This window comes from Microcebus murinus, chromosome 4, assembly GCF_040939455.1.
Source record: "Microcebus murinus isolate Inina chromosome 4, M.murinus_Inina_mat1.0, whole genome shotgun sequence".
In the NCBI taxonomy this organism is placed as follows: domain Eukaryota; kingdom Metazoa; phylum Chordata; class Mammalia; order Primates; family Cheirogaleidae; genus Microcebus; species Microcebus murinus.
The window spans coordinates 34,007,047-34,030,746 of NC_134107.1; the positions used below are offsets into that span (position 1 = coordinate 34,007,047).

The window sequence follows — 23,700 nt, forward strand, 5'->3', positions numbered from 1 at the left end:
TTATTCAAAACTACCATGAGTATACTTTTTCTTATATTTTAATTCATAATGTGCCCTCAGTTAAGAATGATTTAACATATAAATAAAATTTAAAAACATAAGACATCTATTTCCAGTCATATCAACAGTAACTAGTATCAGACTAGTCACTTAATTCTCAACAACTGAAAACCTGTGTAAAATATATAAGATAACTATTTTTAGATATTAGACAACAAGAAGTACCAGATATAATGCTTGAGAGAACAGGGAAAGTTGAAGTGAGTCCTACAATTTACCCCATCATTATACCTGGAGGCAATTTTTGGACTGTAGGAGAGAGAGAGAGAGAGAGAGAGAGAGAGAGAGAGAGAGAGAGAGAGAGAGAGAGAGAGAGAATAAATATACAAGAGAAGTACAGTGGTCTCAATAAGCTGAAGAGAAAGACATAGAAGTTCTGAGAGGCTAAAGTGGCTAGAAATTTGCACAGCAATGCCACAAAAGAGAGAGCTGTTTGTGGAATATACCCAAAGTTTGCATAAGCATCCCCTTGTGTCTTTGGCTGATTATTAAGTTGCTTATGCATTGAGTGAACTCCACAAGGCCTGGCACAAATAGCTACTAGGGAAAGAACAGCTAATTAGGATGTAAAAGGCAAGTGACTATGGGAGTATGTGCAGGATAGAGTGGCATTTGCATTCTGACTGGTGGAAGGGGAGAGATCTTGTTGAAATTGTGAGGCATTCATGAAGATTCTAGAAAAGATAATTTATATATAGGAGAAAAATTGATCAATAGAAACAGACCCCAAAATAAAGTGAACAGAAAAAGACATTTAAAAATCTATTATAAATATGTTCAAGTAATTAAATAAAAACAATTCCAAGATAAATGGAAACTAAAAATAGAACCAATTGAACTGAGGTAGTGGCAACCCCAAAGTGGTAGACTACGTAACCATATCACTTATGTGGTGGCCATTCCATGAGCTGAAAACTCTGTACCAGATGTGCCTGGGAGTAGAGGTGATTCCCAGAACAGTAAACGGTAGATTAAACTGAAAATATTGTGGAATATCTTTTCCCAAGTGTGTGTCAAGAAGATTCGAGTTTTACAGCATAATGATTTTAAATTTTAGTATCAGAAGAGTTCTCCATAACCTAAGCTGTAAGGAATTAACAAAATGTGAGTTGTGTAAGTAATTATTTTAAGCTTAACAGGTACAGATTAGTAGAAATGCTATTTTAATTAACCTTAATATTACAGCAAGATGGCACCATTAAGTATTTTTCATTATGAACTATGTGAATTACCTTACAAGTAGAAGCTTCATTTCAGGGCTTTTGACAGAGACTTACATTGATACTAATTCATACCATTGATAATTTACTGTGAGAAAATGATTACTAAAGAATGGCATTGCTTAAACACTGCAAGGATTTTTCATTCTGCAAGTAGGAAGGAATGAGTGTTGATGTATTACTAATTTTTGGTATCTGATTTTCTAATGTAAGTTTTTTTTTTTTTGTTTTTTTTTTTTGAGACAGAGTCTCGCTTTCTTGCCTAGGCTAGAGTGAGTGCCGTGGCGTCAGCCTAGCTCACAGCAACCTCAAACTCCTGGGCTCAAGCGATCCTCCTGCCTCAGCCTCCCGAGTAGCTGGGACTACAGGCACGAGCCACCATGCCCGGCTGATTTTTATATATATATTAGTTGGCCAATTAATTTCTTTCTATTTTTATGGTAGAGACGGGGTCTCGCTCAGGCTGGTTTTGAACTCCTGACCTTGAGCAATCCGCCCGCCTCGGCCTCCCAGAGTGCTAGGATTACAGGCGTGAGCCACCGCGCCCGGCCTCTAATGTAAGTTTTTAAACACATTTAATTCTTAAAACTTGGCTTGTACAAACATTTTTAATGATGTTTTAGTTAAATGAAAAGAGAAATTTTTGATTTATAAAGTGGAGTTATTAGATTTTTTAAAGACTTGGAGGCAGCAATGTTGGAAAGAATATATGGCTGGGTCTGGTGGCTTACACCTGCTAATCCCAGCACTTTGGGTGACTGAGGCAGGAGGATCTCTTGTGGCCAGGAGTTCAAGACCAGCCCGGGCAACATAGCAAGATCCAATCTCTAAAAAAAATTTTTAAAATAGCCTGGCATGGTGCATGTGCCTGTAGTCCCAGCTAATTGGGAGGCTGAGGTGGAAGGATACCTTGAGCGCAAGAGTTCAAGGCTGTAATGAGCTATGATTGCATCACTGCACTTCCAGCCTGGATGACAAAGTGAGACCCTGTCTAAAAAAAAAAAGTGAACTTTTGGTTGAAGTAAATGGGACTATTTTCAAATAGTTCATATTTTCACTTAGTTTAATTGTTAAAGTATATGGAGGCTATTTAGATATTTGAACTTTCACTAGTAACTAGGTAATATAATTTGTACCAAAGGAGTTCATTGTACTTATAAATAAATACAGTAATAGCTTTATAATATGAAGAAATTGAGAACTGAACATAAAGAATGGAAAGGAAAAGAATTTGGGGAATGTAAAGAGGAGACTATCTCTTGCTTAGTGTCTGTGGGACCAACTGTAGAGTCTTAATAGTATTCAGAGATGTTTGGCTAAGGAGGAATTTATACTGAATTGTCACCCTTGAGTATTTCTGATAGTGAGAGTGGTGGTGGTGGCAAAGATTATGTAAAAACATAATCTTTGGGCACAAAGTCACATGGAAGAAAGTGACCAATATGAGGATTCTGCTAGTCAGACACAAACTGTTAATTACTTGGAGTATCAAAAAAGAAAAACAGGATGGATTTCTTGCCATTGTCAGTCAATGTGTTCCACTCTGCTTTTCTGTTTCAAGCCACAGACAAAACTCGTTTGTTTTCCTGCTACTTTTCTCTTATATTTTATTTTATTTTATTTTATTTTATTTTATTTTATTTTATTTTATTTTATTTTATTTTATTTTATTTTATTTTATTTTATTTTATTTTTTGACAGAGTCTCACTTTGTTGCCCAGGCTAGAGTGAGTGCCGTGGCGTCAGCCTGGCTCACAGCAACCTCGATCTCCTGGGCTCAGCGATCCTACTGCCTCAGCCTCCCGAGTAGCTGGGACTACAGGCATGCGCCACCATGCCCGGCTAATTTTTTGTACATATTTTTAGTTGGTCAATTAATTTCTTTCTATTTTTGGTAGAGACGGGGTCTCGCTCAGGCTGGTTTCGAACTCCTGACCTTGAGCGATCCGCCCGCCTCGGCCTCCCAGAGTGCTAGGATTACAGGCGTGAGCCACCGCGCCCGGCCCTCTCTTATATTTTAAACACTGCTTTTCAAGCATCTTTAGTAAAGGTTTCAATCCATCCGATGGTAGTCCTAGGTAAACTTGTGTGCAATAGTCACTAAAGAAATTGATCCAAGGGAGTGGAAGAGATGGCAGGGAGAGAAACATTTAGAGAGTCACAGGGTTATTACCTTACACATGGGCAAGAGGGCTGGAGAAAGATAGGAACAGTGATATTAGAGCAACTATTTCAAGTTAGGGAGCATTATTATGAAGACACATGCATGGCATTTGTCAGGACATGAACTCTTGCATTTATACACTCCAAATAGGCAGAGTAGAGGTCCATGGACTTGTTCTACTTGACAGTGTTTACAGTCACTTGTAAAGTACATTGAGAATACTGTGTTATTTAACTAGGTAAAACATTGATGTTGTGAATGATCTTTTCCTCATAAATTAAAGAGTTCAAAATTATTCCCATAATGTTATTAATAATGAACAAGTATGCTTTCTTGATTTCGAGAAAAACAGCAGCAATACATAGTTTCTGAAGAATTGCCCAACACTTGGGATTGTGGCTAGTGTGCAGAAGACCCATACAACCTTGTGAATGCCCATGGAAGTATGGCACATGGGAACATTATTAGTCATGGATTGGAGTAAAGACTGAGAACCTCTGATTTAGATAGCCCAATAAAGGCCAATTTGTTAAATTAAATTTGTCTGCTAAATATTTGCTGTTTAAAATTCAACACATCTTTTGATACAGCAAGTAGATAAACAAAATCAGTCACAGTGTTTGAAAGTTGTTCTCTAGACTGAAAGTACAACTCTCCTCTGTATAAACATTAACTCTTTAAATATGTCCATTGTCACAAGACAAATGAACTGGTTGAGATAGCACTAGGATTATGGGCTCCAATTATAAAGTAGACATATAAGTAGGCAAAAATGGAGATGGGGTAATATCAGCAATTGAAAGATGGTTTAAGCAATTGAAAGATGTTCTTTTTACTATATTGATAATCATATAATTAACATTGTCCTTCAGTAATAGTTCTGGTTATGGGAAAGCAATATTATAGCTATGAGTAGTAAAAATGAATGACAGAATGCTTTCAACTTGGATTTGGCATATCTTTTTTAATTTTAGATAAATATAGTGAGTTTCATGTTTTGGGAATCACTTCTGAAAACCTAGTAACAACCTGCCTCAGATTACCTGAGACTTCCCCAACCCCTCTGTTCCTTCAATTTTCCTCACTTCACAAGTAGAACTTTCTTTCCAACTCATGCATGTTTAAATCTTCCCTGAAGTTAGAAAGATGACTGTCACAGAAAGTTCAAAGAGATACATGTAAAATAACAAGAACAGGTCAAGATATAAAAATATTGAAAAAAGAGCATATTAGAAACCATTAGTGGTAAAGTCATTGAAACTCATACTCTTGGAAAACCTTGACACATAATTATTAAGTCCAGTTTTTAGTTATTAAGGTGAGCAGTGATCAGACTATATTTACAATTTATTTTAGGATATTTGGAAAGAATTTAAAAGCTAAAAAAGTACCTTAAAATCTAATTTAAAAAGTAATATCCGGCTGGGCGCAGTGGCTCATGCCTATAATCCTAGCACTCTGGGAGGCTAAGGCTTGCAGATGGTTTGAGCGCAGGAGTTCGAGACCAGCCTGAGCAAGAGTGAGACCCCGTCTCTACCAAAATAGAAAAAATTAGCCGGGCATGGTGGCATATGCCTGTAGTTCCAGCTACTCAGGAGGCTGAGGCAGGAGGATTGCTTGAGCACAGGAGTTTGAGGTTGCTGTGAGCTAGGCTGACGCTAGCCGGGGCAACAGAGTGAGACTGTCTCAAAAAAAAAAAATAATAATAATATCTTTACATTATAAAATAAATGGAAAATATACAAAGAAGCAAGAATAATATAAAACTCTCTCAGAGTTCTAAAATTCTATCATTTATTAAAGAATGGGTAACCACTAATTTTCTTTCTTTTTCTCTTTCTTGTCAATGCTTATGTGTGTGTGTGTGTGTGTGTGTGTGTGTTTGTTTTAAAGTACAGTTGGGATCCAACACTTTTAACTGCTTTTTCATTTCATATATTAGAAAATTTTATAAATTTTATTAAGTTTTATTTTATAATATAATTTTAATAGCTATATAGTATAGAAAGGACTTTAAATGTATATTCAATTTAACCAGAACTTACCATAATAAATTATTTATCCTGTGTAGGTTTTAGATACTTGTACAATGAGAATGAATCTAAATTCGCCAGCCAGATACCTTTATGATTTGTATGGCAGAAAAATTGAAGATATTTCAAAAGGTAAGTAGCCAATATTTTGTAAACCAAGTGATAACATTTTGAAAGACATTTGTATAATTCTGTTTTTACTTTAAACATTTAAAAGGAAACATATAATAAAGCAGAGTTTATAACATGGATATATATGATATTCTTATACAAAGGGAAATCATGAAAGGGCTTTAAGGTTTTAGGAATCTTTTATTTTAGTGTAAGTTTGGATTTTTAAAAAAATTGATGGGCATTTTAATCTTAGGAAAGCATAACTAATTAAATAAAAGTAATTAATCCATTTTTATAATTTAATAGCCAATTTCTTTTTCTTATTTTTTTTGAGTTTTTATTTTATTCCAATAGATTTAGGGGTACAAATGGTTTTCAGTTACATGAATGCATTGCGTAGTAGTGAAGTCTGGGCTTTTAGTGTATCCATCACCCAAAAAATGTGCATTGTACCCAATAGATAATTTTTATCCCTCATTCCCATCTTATCCTACCCTGTTTTTGAGTCTCCAATATCCATTTTATACCAACTCTGTATGCCTCTGTGTAGCCATAGCTTAGCTGCCACTTATAAATGAGAACATATAGTATTTAGTTTTTTGTTCCAGAGTTACTTAGAGTAATGGTATCCAGTTCTATCCAAGTTATTGCAAAAAACATAATTGAATTCTTTTTTATGGCTGAGTAGTATTCCATGGTATAAATATATATATACCACATTTTCTTTATCTACTCATTGGTTGGTGGGCACTTAGGTTGATTCTGTATCTTTGCAATTGTGAATTGTGCTGCAATAAACATGAATGCATGTGTCTTTTTGATATAATGACTTCTTTTCCTTCATGTAGATACCCAGTATTGAGATAGCTAGATCAAATGATGGGTCTACTTTTAGTTCTCTGAGAAACCTCTATACTCTTTTCCCTAGAGGTTATACTCATTTGCATTCCTACCAACAGTATATAAGAGTTCCCTTTTCACTGCATCCATGTCAATATCAATTATTTTCTGACTTTTTAATAATGGCCATTCTTACTGGGTTAAGATGATATCTCACTGTAGTTTTAATTTTAATAGCTAATTTGTATAAGATACAGCTTTCTAAAGAGAAAAATGAGAAATTGTGCTACTGTATGATCAGATAGAGATTTAAAAAATGTTTTGGTCAACTTCTAGAGGTTATTCAAAAGTTAAGAAATGTCACAAATATATCACATTAGATATAGATGAGTTTGGAAGCACTAGGAAGAACTCCAACAACCCCTTACTCTACTAAATTACTAATTTCATGGTATAAATGCTCCTACCTTGGCTGATCTCAAGTTAGCATTGAATATAGAGTTGTAGGGGGGGAATGTTTTAAGTCACTGAAAGCAGAGTTTGGGGAAGAGATGAGAACAATTAGTTTTCATGGACTAGTAGGAACTGGCTCCAGCACATCATTGTCACTCCAAGTATACATCCTTTATCATGGAATTGTCAGATTTGGAATTAATTTGACAATAGAAAAAATCACATACTAGGTACTTGATTTATCAATTCTGCTAGTACATAGTATTTATTCTGGGCCAGGCACTATTCTAAACTCATCACAAATATTAACTCACTTACTTCTTAGAAAAACCATATTAATTGCTTAGAAACTATGTTAATTATTTAGAGTATTAAAAAAAGAAAACAAGGATGGTTTTCATGCTAATGTTAGGCAATGTGTTCCACTCTTTTGTCTCCAGCCATAGATGAAACTCGAGTTTCTTCTCCTGATACTTCTCTCTCCTATTTTGAACTTTGCTTTTCAAGAATCTTTAGTAAAGGTTTCAGTTCCTATTTACTGCAGTAACTGAGATACACAAAAGTTAGGTAATTTGTTGAAGGTCACACAACTAGCAAGTGGTAGAGTTGGGATTCAAACGTAGGCAGTCTAGCTCCAGGATCAGCACTTTTAACCATTGTACTTTGTGTTCTCTTTCTCTCTTGCTTTCTCTCTCCTTCTTTCTCTTTCTCTGTCTCTCTCTCTCTTGCTCACCTAGCCCCTCATCTATCACAGCATTGTATTTGTTTTCCTAATACATTCAATATAGGCTGTAATTTTTTTATTACTTTGTTACTCTTTGTGTGTGTGCACCTCTCCAGTCAAGCTACAAACTTCTAGGAATAGAGACCATAATACACTCAATAACTAGTACTTGGATGTATGATATAATTTTATATCACTCTCCCACATGATCTGTCTTTTGACCAGAATGTAACATACATGAGGGCAAGAACAGAGACTAACTTTGTTATAATAGTAGTAATTAGCACAGTGCCTGGGATGTAATTTGACACTCATAATAGCGTGAATGAGTTAAACTGTCTACTCTTACACATTCAGTTGCTTCCAATGTTACACTATTAAAATGAACTCATGTTCAGACAAAAAATGTTATGAAATGTGCTTTAAAACAATTTCATTGTATATCTTGTCAAAAGATGAGATATCCACATAATATCTCTAAAGGTTCTGTTTTGTTAGTACCTAAGAACAAAAATACCATGAATTCCACATTTGTGAATTTAAATATGCTATTGGGATGATCCTATCACTTCATCTAAACTGTAACTCCATGTTTGAGGAGGGCCAAGATAATAAATAACATGCCTTTAGCTGCAGGACTAGGTTTAGACAACCAGAGTGATTTTGGGTGTGGCTACACTATATATTTCAATTTTTTTTCTCAATTTTCTCACTTGTACTGTATAAAAGCAGACTATTTCCTTGACTTATCATACTTAATTAATACTTATTAAAAACTGTAACATTTTGATACTTATGATTTGTAACTCAAATTTTTTGGCTAAGGATTATAATATGCATATTTAGAAAGTATATTTTTCTTGCCATTTTTAATGTTTCTATAAGATATGATAATTATTTGTCATTTTAGTAAGAGTTTCCTTCTGATGATTTCAAACCTCCTATAGATGCCCACCCTTTATCTAGAAGGATTAGATAAAGTTATTTACCTGTAAAGCATATGTAATGCAAGGAATTCTTCCTTTGGTCTTTTTTGGGGGTGGTAAGAGTATTATTCTTAAAGTTGATTTCTTCCTTTCTTGCATTTTTGTCACCTCTTCCATTGTACTAGATAACATTTTCCTTATGATCGACAGTATTTTATAATTACTTTTAAATTTGCATTAATAAAAAAATAATCAACACATTTTTTAAGACCCTATTTAGCCTTGAATTATTTCCAGGCCACCTGGAATTAAAAATTATATTCGAGTAAACTGATAGAATTGAAACTATAAAGAACCTTGATTAAGATGAAAGATTTATATTTCGAAAGTTGATTTTCCTCTATCCCAAATACAGTATAACAGAATTACTTATCAAAACAGAAAATCACTGACTCTGAGGCATACTTCATGGATGCCAGAGGCATCATCATTCCTCATGCTTCACATGTTCCAGAAATGTGCTATTATCCCATTTTAATGCATGCCTTGCCCTGTGTTTTTGCATACTTATAAAAGCACATGCCAGCTGAAATTAGCCTATGCAGCTACTAACCTGTGGAAGCATTACAAGTTCACTGGACTTAAAATACTTAAAAGAGCTAATCCTGTTGGAGGAACTTCCAGTCTATAGCACCCTAGTCACTTAACATTAGGTTTTTAAATTTCTTTTTTCTTTGTTTGTTATTACAATTTTGTGCATCAAATGATTGAGATCCCTAAATTTTTATGTTTGATGGTCTTCCTTTTGAACCTCAACTTGGGAAAGGTCAAGTATTATGTGAAGGCTATCTTTTAATTTAAATAAATCAACACTGATACTCTTGATTTGATGTATGACTTTTTTGCTTGCTTTGAATCAGGTAAGAAAAAATCATTTAATATTGTCCAATGTTAAGATCATGGAAATTAATTTATACTTATAAACACAGATTAGAAGTGTAATTGTACAAAGGACTAAAAGCAACAAATACACAAAGTAAAAATTTTTGTCCTGTTGCTTCTTTTTTGGAATTAGATATAGTTTCAAATTTCCTCCTGCCCTATGAGAAATGAGCACTTTGACATGACATTAAACTACTTTTGCTTTGAAAAATCTAGTAAAACCTTTGAAAAACTTATCAGGTTTAGATTTCTAAACCGTAAAAGATTTTAATAAGGAAACTTATGTTGGTTCACATGGAAAAGTTATTTTGTTATGACTCCTATGTAGAGCTATCCTTTCTATAGTAGAAGAATATAACTACTTTGTGTAGATACTGTATTCCTTAGATGGTCAACGTGCTAGTACATAATACAGCTATTCCTTGGTATCTGTGGAGGATTGATTACAGGATCCTCCATACCAAAATCCATGGATGCTCAAGTCCCTTATATAAACCAGAGTAGTATTTGCATATAACCTATGTATATCCTCATGTGTACTTTAAATCATCTCTAGATTACTTAAAATACCTAATACAATGTAAATGCTATGTAAAGAATTGTTACAGTGTATTATTTTTAAAATTTGTATTGTTGTGTTATTTTTTATTTTTTGAATATTTTCCATCTGAGCTTGTTTGAATGTAGGGATGTGGGACCTGCAGATAGAGAGGGCTGACTGTATGCTTGATAAATGCATTCTGCAAAATCACAACCACCAAAATAACAGTTATGGTAAAAATAAGGTTGAGGAAGACTATTCAAAATCACCTTTAAAACCACAACAGTAGCTAAAATAATAATTAACTTAACAGATAATGTAAACAGCCTGGGCAAGCATCTTAGAGTGCTGCTTCAGAGAATGTTAAAGCTGCACAAGAGTAATAGCGTGTGAGACAATGCAGATGGAAGTGAAGTGGAAGTTCGAGGCAGTGGGGCTTCTTTTAAGAATAACACAGGAGGAAATAAAACTCCCACAGTCAGTGAGTCATGTAAGGCCAGGGGTGCACCTTTCTGGGATGGGAACTCCAGTACAGCAGCCAAGCTAAGGGCTTTTTAGACTGCTAAAGGACAGAATTTTATTCCTACTCTTTTGGTTTCTTTTTCTTAGGAAAAAGCATATATTCATTACTCAAACTTCCATATTATTTTGACATTATTCCCCTATTCACTAATCTTATATGAGCTATTTGATGTTATAGAAGCATTTAACAGTAGCAGACAGATGTAGATAGTATCCAATTTTGAGGGAGTTGTTTGATAACACCCCCATTCATCCTAAAATCCCACAAATTTGATGTCTAAATTTCTTTGTCTTAATTATTGCATTACAGTGAACCAGAGGAGTCACTCACTCTCTTGAGGGAAGAAGAGATCCTCAGTCTCTTAGGACCTTTATGAGGCTGCTAGTCCAATAACCATGCTCTGCTCCTTTGTGGATCCTTCTAGATCATAGTGGGTAGTATTACATTTACCCTAGTGGTTCTGAAGTGAGTTAGAATAGTACATTAGTTAAATTGACTCCAAGGCCATTCTGTGACACACCAAATATTCACTTTCTATTCCATTTTCCACCACAAGTTATGCCCAGTAAAACTGTCCAAAATAGCTATATATTTTCTGACATGTTCTTAGAGATTTGATAGTGAGATTAAATATAGAATTAACATATTTCAATCATAAAATTCCAATAAGATACAGACACCCCAAATTAGAATGTTGACCTTTGCCCATTATCAACTTTTGTGGAGAAATTAAAATTCAAAGAATAAAAGTCCAAAGAAATTAAAATCCAGAATTAAGTCCATACAGAATTGAATTTCAAAATCAATTTAGCTTACTTTTGTGAGTTAAAATTCAATCAAAGTTCAAACTCCTCAAGTTTAAGTGAAAAGAAATTAAAGTTCTAATTTTTATTCTTCCCAGTGTTAGCCAGATGGCTTCTGGATGCCTGATTTGAGCTGGGATGTCTCCAGCAGTTACCGTCTGGGCTCCTGGAGTGGGTGTCATCCCTCAGGACCTCAGAAGTTGAATTAGGTCTATGCCAACATTTTCATGTGCCTTGCTTCCAACCAAACAAAATGATTATCAAACATCAACACCACACTCAGCACATTGAAAACAGTAACCAGTCCAAGTAAATGTGTCTATTTCATGCAAAATAATGTTTCTAGGACCCTATATTTGGCATAATCTAGACCCACATGACTGACTGTTGCCAAAGACCATAGCAGAGACTATGTGAAGGAAGGCAGGAAGAGAAAATGTTCTTCATATCAGTATTTCCAAGATGCCAGTCAGTCTATGCTGTTGACCAGGGTCTATGACCTGTGATATAATTTGCTGAGAAGCAATCTCCTACTAAGGCATTAATTATGGCATCATGTATTTACAGTATCTTGATGGAAAAATTGACCAGTGCACACTGTCTCGTGTTTCAAAGAGATTACCTAAAATGTTGGTTAAGTGCTCTGATTTTAGAACCAGAATTCAAATTCCAGTTATGCTACTTACTGTATAACCTTGGTCAGGTTACTTATCTTCTTGGAGAGTCAGTTTCCTTAACTCTAAAATAGGAATTATATTGTTTACCTTGATAGGTTGTTGTAAGGATTAAATGAATTATATGTAGAGTCCTTAGAACAAGTATCTGACCCTTGGTAAACGTTGTATAAAATTAACTATCATCATTATTACTGTTAATATTATTCTCAAAGAGGGTTCTAAAAGAGTTCTATTCTTGCAACATTTGGAAATTTGCATTGGTGACAGCACCAGTCAAAAAGATGTATTTGAGGTATCGTTTTTCCTTTTTAAAGTATTACAGATATCTTAATATTCTTGATTTTTTCTGAGTCTGTGCTTCTGGATCCCATGTAGAGCTGAGGGTGGTCACTGTCTAGGGGTATAGCATCCACCTTCTTTTAGGAGTGGTGTTTTCAATCCTGGATCACAATGCTGCTGTGAGAGCCTCTGCTTATGGAATTATTTAAGCTAAGAAACCTACTTCAGGGGACAACTTCCCCCTCATCTCCACATTAGTTCCAATTGGAGAAAACTTTTGGTGGATTTCCAAGCTGAAGCAGCTATTTATGTTTCTGAGGCTTATTACGTAAGACCCCAGTGAGGACCAACACTACTGCCAGAGACAAGACATGGTATTTCCTCAGGGTTTGAATGCTCCTGGTCTTGAGTTAATGTTTCTCTGTCACTTCATTTTCTGCAATATTTAATATTTGCCTCTGGCATTTGCCACTACTGTTATACCTGTTTCTTTCAGAAAAGTTCCCTTTTCTAAGATGCTTAGGGTTAGTGTTGTTTGCCATAGTTGGGTACTTTCTTTCTTTTATTTTTCCTTTGTTTTCTGTTCCATACCTGTATTTTTCTAATATATGTCTCTAGATATTTTTCTTGCAGATTCTTTCATAGTGAGATATGTGAAGTCAATAAGTTCTAAGTTTGTCAATAGAAGCTCTTGTTCAAACCAGTCTTACCTATTTTCACTTCTCTGAGTTAAATAATCCTACTCAGGATGCACTCCCCGACAGTCTAACATCTAATTCAGATATGGACTCCTTGATATATTATTGTTCTTCATGGATCCCCTGTAATATAATTCATCTTGCCATTGACTTTCCTTAATCTTAGGCCCATAAATTTTTAGAGATCATCTAATACTTTTTCTTAAGTATTTTATGCTAATCTTCCTCTCCAGTTTGTCCAGATTTTGTAAATTCTTTGTGTAATTGTCCTGTCCTCAAAAGAGATTCCCCTATTGCTTACTACAAATTTATTTGTAATGTGAATACCAATTCTTCAAAGTATTCAGGATTCTATCTCCTCTGAGTGATTGTTCTAAGTCTACTCACCAAGATCCTATTTTTATTCTTCTGTTAGGTTTCACTGGGCCCCAGTTACTGTTTCTGATTTTGTAACAAATGAAATATTTTTTCCTTTTATATTAACCTCTTTAAGAATAGTTAGACTTGAATTTACCTCCTGTACCTGGCCTTCAGGATCTCTGTTTCTCTTTTTCATATCTGCTGCCAGGGTGGGCTATTTTCCAGGTGTTTTGCAATGACTTGGGCCTCCCCTTATACCAAGACTAAAATGTCCTAGGGTGGGGGTGGAGGTTGCATCGAGAGGGTTTAAAAAAAAAGAACTCTTATGCTCAGAAACATAAAGACAAACAACTCAATTAAAAAATGGGCAAATGGCTGGGCGTGGTGGCTCACGCCTGTAATCCTAGCACTCTGGGAGGCTGAGGCGGGCGGATTGCTCAAGGTCAGGAGTTCGAAACCAGCCTGAGCAAGAGCGAGAGCCCGTCTCTACTATAAATAGAAATAAATTAATTGGCCAACTAATATATATATAGAAAAAATTAGCCGAGCATGGTGGCGCATGCCTGTAGTCCCAGCTACTTGGGAGGCTGAGGCAGGAGGATCGCTTGAGCCCAGGAGTTTGAGGTTGCTGTAAGCTAGGCTGACGCCAGGGCACTCACTCTAGCCTGGGCAACAAAGTGAGACTCTGTCTCAAAAAAAAAAAAAAAAAATGGGCAAATGACCTGAATAGACAGACATTTTTCTGAAGAAGATATACAAATGGCAACATCCTTACTTATTAGGGAAATGCAAAGCAAAACCACAATGAAGTAGCATTTCACATATACTAGGATGGGTATAATAAAACACATGCACACACATACACACACAAAATAACAAGTGTTGGTGAGGAAGTGGAGAAATTGGAACCCTCATACATTCTTGGAAATGAAAAATGCTGCAGCCACTTTGGAGAACAATTTGGCAGTTCTTCCAAAAGATAAACAGAATTATCACATGGCCCTGCAATTCTACTCCTAAGTATACATGCAAGGCTCTGCATTTACGCTTCTAGATATTTATACTTAAGAATTAAAAACAGGTATTCATGTTTTTAATTTTTATAAAGTTTTATAGTTTAATATGCAATATATATAATAGCCAATATATATATTATAACAGCACTATACATGATAGTTAAAAAGTGGAAGCCAAATGTCCATGAATGGATGACTATAGAAACAAATTGCGGTATAAACAGGATAGATGTTATTCAGCCATGAGAAGGAATGAAGTACTGATAATGCTACAGTGTGGATGAGCTTGGAAATATTATGCTTACCGTAAGAAGCCAGACACAAAAGGTTATAATTTGTATGATTCCATTTATTTGAAACATCCAAAGTGAATGAATGTAGAGAGACAGAATAGTAGAGAGACAGAATGCAGATTGGTATATGCCAAGACCTGGGGGAATAGGGATCTGGGGAGAGACTGCTTAATGTGTAAGTGGTTTTACACATTAAAATGGGAATGTTTTGGAACTGTATAGAGGTAGTGGTTGCATATTTTGAATCTACTAAATGCCACTGAGTTGTTCACTTTAAAATGGTTGGTTTTATGTTATGTGAATTTCATCTTAATAAATTATTAAAAAAAAAATAAAAGACAAGTAGAGCAGAACTGATTTGCCCTAGTTGTCACAGCCAAGGTCACCCTAGCTCAGTTGACAGCCAGTTGATTCCAAGACATGTGAGCAAGTCCAGCCAAGACCAGCAGAATCACTAGGCTGATTTGCAGACTCATGAACTAAATACATGCTTATTGTTTTATACCATTGAGTTTTGAGGTGGTTGTTGAGCAGCATTACTATGGCTATACATACCAAATGCAGTTAGCTATTTGTACTTCACAAATATCGTCATATATTCTTTTTTCACTGGTTAGACATCTAAACTCTATTCCTAAATCTTAGTGCTTTGCATTATCAAGAAGTAATCTCCCTAAAATATCCCTTAATTTTTATTTTAGCTCAAAACTTTACATGTCAGTATAATCTCCATACTCTGTATCTTGACATTCAAGAACCTTCATTATGTAATCTTACCCAGTCCATCCAATCACCTGTAACTCACAACATGGGCCTTTTGTTGTAGCTAGATAACTAGATAAGTCCTTTCATGTTCCAGATAGTGCAGTGACTTGTTTGGTGCCCAGGTTCCTTACCTTTGTTTATGCCATTTTATGTCCATTTGGAATGATCTTCCTATTCTCCATCTATTCAAAGTTCAGTGATTTGTGTGTCAGGATATATTATGTTATTTGTGGTAATATGTGAATCCAAAACTCTTAGTGTGGTATTTTGCTATAGAACTCTCAGTGCCTTATACAAAGGCATTTTTTACTCATGCTACATGTCTTTGTGGATTGACTATAGCTGCACTAGTATATGTCAAAGCAAGGCACATGCCATCTCCTTAATTCAACAGTGTGAGGATGTATAACCCTTCCATGGGAAAAGCATTGCAAGTTACATGGCTAAATCTGATTTGAATAGGTGGGAAGTATAATTTTCAGAAAGGGGCAGCAACTATTTTGAATAATAATGGAATATACTACATCATCTCTTATCCAAAATATGTATTAGTTATATATTGCTGTGTAACAAACTACCCCAAAATTTAGCAGCTTAAAGCAACAAACATGTATTATTTCTCAAGTTTTGTGGGTCAGGAATTCAGGCATGGCTTAGCTGGGCTCTCCAACTCTGTGTCTCTCTCAAGGCTTTATTGAGGTATCAGCCTGCAAAGTTTTAAAATATTATTTAAATCTTACTTTATTTTGTTTACTAATTCCTCCTTTTCATAACTTCATTTGATTCTTTCTGTACCATATGCCATAAAATTTGCTTATCTAGTATTTCTGTTTTGTGTATGGTACTTATCTCTAAAGAGAGATTTTTGTCTTATACGTTTAAAAAACCTCCAAAAGTCTCCTAATATCTATCATGGAACTGGGCATATAGTAGATCCTCAAAAGATTAACATTCAAATAAATAACTTTTAAGTATTGTCTTTGTGTTATAGTTCCTAAAACATAGTAAGAGATGAAAATACTTTTAAATGAGTGAATTAGTTAAAATTCCAAACAATTCTTTGTTGAATTAAATTTGCAATGAATTACTCACTATTAACTACTTTTTGTTGCTAGTTCTCACTGATACTAATGATTCAGTGATCATTCATTCGTATTTTGCTATATTCTATAAAACTTTAAAAAGTAGAAGATTCTCATTTATTGATGTATAATGAGGTATACAAACAAATGATGACTGTCTTATCCAATGTTTCAGAATTGTGTTGTTGATTGATTTTCTTTTGCTCTCAACATCAGAAAGATCTTTGGTGACCAAAATCTCACTTTGTTCGTGAATCTCTTTTAAATGATCTGCAATATGTGTCCATCCATCTCCTGCTTGTCCCACTTCTGACAGCTATAATTTCTTTTTTTAAAAATCTGTTTTATAGCTAACTGAAATCTATTTTTTTAAACATTTATCACTGGCACTGAAATTAATTTCTAGTCTATGGCTTCCTTTTATATATTTAATGTGTATCATTTAAATCTTTTCCAAGTTAAATATTCCTAGTCTCTCCAAATATTTATCTGGCCCTTCATTACCTTAATCAGTCTTCTCTGTTCTTTCTAGTTTTTCCAGTATTCCTCTTTGTGGGGCCCTAAATTATACAAAATTTTCCAGGTCAATCAATGATGAGTAAAGCTCTACCTCCTATTTTTGCTTCAGGTCATTATGTAACCTACAATTGCATTATTATTCCTATTAGACACATCATATCATTGACCTATATTGGACTTCTATTAATAGTCAACTAAAGCCCCTATTTTTTTTTCAATTTGCTTTTAAGCTATGTTTCCCTTATCCTGCACTTGTGCTGCTGACTGTTTAGATGGGAGAACAGTACTTTATGCATTGATTCTTACTAAAATCTTACTTATAAGCTTTTTGTTTAGTAGTTTAGCTTGTCAAGATCTTTCAGATATTTAATGTCACCCAGGGATTAATAGTTTCTCCCATCTTTGTTTTCAATTGTAAATTTGTTATGAATACCAATTTTATCCTGTGTAAGTTATTGATAAAAATATTGACTAGGCCATGGTTAGGGACAGACATTGTTAGCATGCTAATAGATTCCTTGTGTCAGATTATATTAATCCTCCATGGATATGGTTGTTCATTTGGTTATGAGTCTACAAGTTCACTTATCTCCAACTTAGACACAAGTATTTTAATTACACTACTCTACTAACACTATTAAAAAATGTGTTAACACTAACACTATTAAAAATTACATTACTAACACTATTTAAAAAATGATTTTAGTTTGTCATAACTTGTATACTGAACCAATGCTTACATCTTTATCATGGCCTAAATGGCCTTCATGATTTTCCCTTCCTGCCCAAATTCTCTGTTTTTACTTAGTATTAATGGCCCCTTCCACTGTGCACTCAAGTCATTTTGTTTCTGTTCCACAAACGTTCCTTCATGCCCCATCTGTTTCCTCTGCTTGGAATCTCTTACCCTATATCTTCCCTGCAAGCTATTGCCTATTCATTTTAAGGTCTTACTTTAAATACTGCTTCTGGAAAACTTCCTGATATTGTCTTGCTCCTATTCCCCTTTCCTCTCTTGTCTAATATGGTGTATTTACTAGGGTTCCCCATATAAATGGAACCTGTTTTTCTCTCTCTCTCTCTCCCTCCTTCTTCCTTCCTCCTCCTCCTCCTTCTTCCTCTCCTCTCCTCTCCTCTCCTCTCCTCTCCTCTCCTCTCCTCTCCTCTCCTCTCCTCTCCTCTCCTCTCCTCTCTTCTCTTCCTTCACCCCCCCTCTCATTTATTTTAAGGAATTGGTTCATGTGATTATGGAGGCTGAGAAGCCCCAAGCTCTGCAGTTGGCAAGTTGGAGACTCAGGAGACCTGTGTATAGTTAAAGTCCAAGTTACTCAGCTTTTTTGTGCTATTTAGGTCTTTACTCAATTGAATGAGACCCATGCACATTAGGGAGGGCAATCTGTTTTACTCAGTCTACTGATTCAAATGTTTGTCTCATTCAGAAACACCCTCACAGACATGCCCAGAATATTGTTCAGCCAAATGTCTGGGTACCCTGTGGTCCTATCAAGTTGATACATAAAAATAGGCATTATAGATGGGTATCCCTGTTACATCCATAGCCCCCTGTATATAGTAATTACCACAACTAATTAATAAAATTTCTTGGTAAATTATTTGTTTAATGTCTGTCTTTCATCTAGACTACGTGAGGATGAAGATTTTTTAATCTTGTCTGTATTTCATGTTTAGCCCAGGACTAAATAATATAGAGTAGACTTTGTGAAATAGTATTAAACTTATGGTTGCTGCCCTTATTTGGACAGCATTGCACTTGAATTCCTTTTGATGTAAGTGGAAAATTCTGGCACTGAGAGAGTCTAGTCAAAATGCTTCCTTCTTTTTTGCCTAATACAACCTTTGTATATCTAATACTGCTCCTGTTCTGCCGAATGTGGAATTCTACAATAGTCCAGACAGTCTGGGCCTTGGAAATGGCATTGCTAAGAGTGGGTAACTCAGAATGGTATAGCCTGCAGCCTACAGTCAAGCCATACAGGGACAACGTGTGTGTGTGTGTGTGTGTGTGTGTGTGTGTGTGTGTGTGTGTGTGTTCATTCTGATTCTGAAAGTTTATGAATAAAATTTCTGCTTTAGAATTACGTATATTTGCTTCTCTGCATCCTTGAGTCCCTTACCCATTTACTCTTATTTCTCAAAATTTATGAAATGTAAAAAGTTAAGTCTCTTGCTAAAGAAGGATGTCAAGTGCTGGCAGTAATTTATCAACCTCTTAACTCTAGCGCAAGAATTGGTATATACAAAGGCAGCAACTTAAGAGCCCCATTGTGATAGAAAGATGCTCAGAAAAAATCTTTAGACCTTGAAACTGTGCTTTCTGTGACTTGCTTGGTTCCAGGGTTTCTTCAAATATTCTCAGAGTCTTTTAGTGACTTCCAGGCACAGGCTTGGATGGATGTTGCTTGGATCAAAAACAAAGGGTTATGTAATCACTGATTTATATTTTTATTATTCATCTACACAACATATTAAGAATTTTGTTAAGGCTTGGTTTTTTAAAAAAATGGTTTTTTTTTTCGTGGTAGTTGGAGACCTTCCATTATAATTGGATCACTGTCATCTTTTATTAAATATGTGAATGCAGAATTATGTGATATGAGCATGCACAAAGCAATCTAATCTACTCATAGACTCTTTAATATCTATCAGAAATTCCCTTTTGAAGTCTAAAACATAGGCTTTCTTTTATCTTCATGAAGATATGATCATCGCTCCTAGGTTTTGTTGGGGTAAACTTGTTTTAGTACTTCGTGTAATCTTTTAACCAAATCCTTGCTCTTTCCCCCTTCTCCTTGAGTTTATCTTCTATCTTCTAGTTTTTATGTCTCTTATTTTTCAGTCTTTGAACTGTAAAACCCGAAACCCTACTCTGATTCTAATGACTGGTCCCTGATCCCAGAAGTTAATTATAAAATACATTGTAATAAGTTAAACTGTCAATGAAAACAAACAGCCTAATTGTTACTACCTGGTCTAAAACAATTTCTTACAAAGCTCTCTGTGTATAAGTTATATAAAAGAGCATGACTCAGCAGAGATTGTTTTTCTTCCTCCTGTTACTGAAAGCTTGCCATGTATTCTTGAGTCCACATCAGAAGAATGAGAACAAGTGGTTTGAGAAGGAAAGAGAAATTTATTAATTTGTCAGCAAATGAGGAGAATGGAGACTCCTATCTGAAATGTCATCATCCTTAATAATAAGCAGAAATACAGAGCTTTTAAAGGGTGTGTTCTCAACTTCAGGCAATTGCTGTTCAAATACAGTTGATCATCCTGATTGTCCCATCTCTATCCCATTTCTGCTGAAGACAATCCTGTGACCTCTGTTCAGGACCTCCCTCTGCCAGGTCCAGAGCTGAGCCATGTCCTGTAGCATGCAGAACAAAAGACATTCCCCTGTCCCTCCCCAGATGGCTGGCGTGAGGCAGGGATGCAGATCCTAGTTCTCAAAAAGATTAAAAAGTTTCTAAAGAGACAAAAACCATTTTTGTTGTTTTCTTTCAGGCCATTCCCTCCATTACATATTCTCCACTGTCAATATTTCCCTTTCATATCTATGGAAGGAGGGCTTACTATTCTGTTACACTCCTAAGAGTTTTTAGAAGAGAGAAGGAATAGTAGACAAAAATATTTAACATGCTAATAATAGAGGATTCTACTTTTGTGAAACAAACATGGAGAAATAAATGTCAAAGGGAACCCTCCGTTATAATTGTTGAAACTATTAAGACTTTTTTTGTCTGCCACATTTAAAATATAAATCTCTCATGACATATATATTTACATCCTAAATAAAATATATAAATGTAAGTAATATGTTGACTTAGCATTTGCTTTCAAGGAGACCAAACTGCTTTAACCACATTAACTGACTCCTAGGTCTTTCTGAATTAGGTATGCTTATTCTGGGTATTAGTGTTGTGCCTAACTTTGAGTCCTAAAAAGAAAAAAAAAAAGAAAAAAGAAAAGCATTAGCTACGTTTTTAGATTTGCATTAGATTAGTGTGACTGTACAATGTAACAGAATTTTGAGATATTTTACAATTAGCTTGCTTTTGAATGTTATTTACATATGTAAGTGATTTGTATAGTTGATTTTGTTCCTAAATTTTACTATTTTTTTTGTTACATTTTTTCTGACTAGGTCAAGTTAATTTGTATGTCATTTAATCCCATTTGGGTTAAACTTTCTGGGATAGTAATATAAATAAAAAAAATAATAATCTAAAATAACATGTCAGTTATTACAGAAAGTAATTATATAATGACATTTCTAAAGGACATTACTTCTTGCTTTTGTTAGATTTATTTATTGAATTCTGTGCATTATATTTTCTAAAACTAACTCTAAGATAATACTTTAAATTTTTGTACAGAGCTTTAAAGTTTACAAAAGCATGTCATACATATTTAATTTTATGTATGATCATTGTCACATAAAAATCGACTAGGTATAGTTAATTCTCAATATTTCATTAAGTAATCTTAAATTCTATGTATACCAGTCTAATTATTTTACATCATTAATAAATATAAAACATTTTAGATGTCTAAGAAATCGAGTTCACAAGATACTTGTATTTTCAAAAACACACACACTATTACTTTTGTTGAGGCTAAAAGAAAGATTCAGACAATAGAATCCCAGCTTATTTCTACTTGTATAAATCAAGTCATTTAAATAAATGAATTGTGTATGCTGACCTGTTCTACCAGTGTGCTACTGGGGATGTATGAAAAAAAGATGTGCATAGTGGTGGAAGTAGAAAGAGGCATAAAGCGTATTGGAAAACTACCAAATGTCCCCTGCAAATGGGCCCTATTCAGAATCAGTAAGCGTATGATGAGTGAAGTGGTTTTGAATATCGCCTTTAGATTCCATGCTGTTACAAGGCCAGCCCTGAACATGGCAACTCTTATTTCCACACACAGTACCTCTTCACTCTCAATTTAACCCCAAAATCTGATGAACCCATTACTCCATACTTGATTTCATGGAACAAGGAGTAGATATAGTTACAAATGATCAATCACAAGCCGTGAACCAAAGCAGCAAGGCATTAACAATTCACACCATTTCGGTCCACTTGCTCAAGCAGAAGATGTGCCAGCATATTTAATGCACAGCTACTTCGTTCAGTTTCAGAAAAAAACATGACTCAGCCTGTATTTTCAAAATGGAGGGGACTTCCTAAGATTTCATACTTCCTAAGCCCCAATGTCAATGTTCACCCACACATCAGCAATTAAAATAACCAGGTGTCCTGTAAAGGTCATAATGTCTAAATTAAATTTTACTCAGGTAAAAACAATATGACCTATGAAATTCTTCCCTTTAATGCATCACTATTGTGTTTGATCCTATCATACAAATCAATGTCTCTTACAGCAGTATTATAACACTGTAGATCCCACAGGCAATATGCCGTCAGTTTAATAGGATCACTGAAAAACTAAAGCAGCTGTGAAAGATTGCTCTAAGTATAGCAATCGTGTGCTTGTCATTTTGTTCAGTGGAGGAAAAATCCAAATTTGGGTAGGCATCGGTATTTAAGAAAACGGCTGCTAAATCTTTTCTCATAAGTACCTTAGGGACAATAAGATTTGACATATAGCATGTAAACAAAAATACACAGCAGCTGTTAGTTTAGTTTTGTTTGAATAAAAATATGCCGATATAAATCAAGCAACATAGGAGACAGTATGCTCTCTGTCATTCAATCTTCCCAGCAGATCATGCTTTTGAGTGGCGTCTGCTGGTTGATTTGGGACCAGGAGTTTTCCAACTATTACCTAAAGCTGAATAGGGAGCATTAAAATACACGTATACCTTGGCACTAGCTCAAACTCTTTGCAGGCATATGTCCTGGCCTAGGAAGCAGTTACATCTTAGTATCCTTTAAGAACTTACTTTGTTTTGACCAAAAAAGGCTTTTAGATTAATTTAATTTTAAAAAATAAATTCTAATTGAATCGGTGGGACATTTCCGAATGTCTTATTGTATTTCTAAATGATGTCTTGCTAGCAATAACTTATGATTTTGGAGGCTGAAATCCACAGCTACTGACAAAGAGCATATAGAATTTTCTTTATAGGTAACTGAGCTCTGGGCAGTTACTGCTCAGAGCTCTGCTCTTTTCTTTCATGGTCTCATGTACTCTGAAATGTGAAAATTGCAATATTATGTAAATTATGGTTCTGGATATTTAATTGGCATGAATTTTAATTTTGAATTGGAAGCAGATTATTAAACCCTTTGATTATTTCCTGTGTGTCTTGAAAATGTATGATTAAAAAGTCCTGATCTTTTTAGCTTTCCATAGTATATTCAAATGGAATATGCAAAGTAGCTCTTTTAATGTAAGATGTAGCTTTTCTAGAGGGATATATATATTCTCTAGGTACAGATCTTCACAGAATATATTCCAGTATAAATCTAATTGATAAGTTTGATTAGCTTTGTGGTTTCTCTTTAGAGGGACTTTTGACTCTTAGTCATGAACTGTTCCCATCATATATCCAAGTAAGTTCAAGCTTCTTATCACTGATGAAATGGTATTATTATAAGGCCCTCTTGAAGGCTGAACAGTTTATTTTCTTATTTATCATTTGAACTCATTATCTGGAATTCTTAGAGGGAATTACCTTT

General features: G+C 34.8%; 1 protein-coding gene across 3 annotated transcripts in view; it reads left to right on the forward strand.

The window, feature by feature from the left end:
* The window catches only part of DCDC1 (doublecortin domain containing 1), a 96,488-nt gene that overhangs the window by 67,601 nt on the left and 5,187 nt on the right, over positions 1 to 23,700 (forward strand). The window contains exons 6-7 of one of the 3 annotated variants that reach the window (XM_076002056.1): positions 5,516 to 5,609; positions 8,976 to 9,425. In XM_076002056.1, coding sequence (XP_075858171.1) covers positions 5,516 to 5,609; positions 8,976 to 8,986 — 105 coding nt within the window. In that variant the 3' untranslated portion in view covers positions 8,987 to 9,425. Of the gene's footprint in view, positions 1 to 5,515; positions 5,618 to 8,975; positions 9,426 to 23,700 lie in introns of those variants that run through there. The other 2 variants (XM_076002054.1, XM_076002055.1) reach the window with 2 other exon arrangements.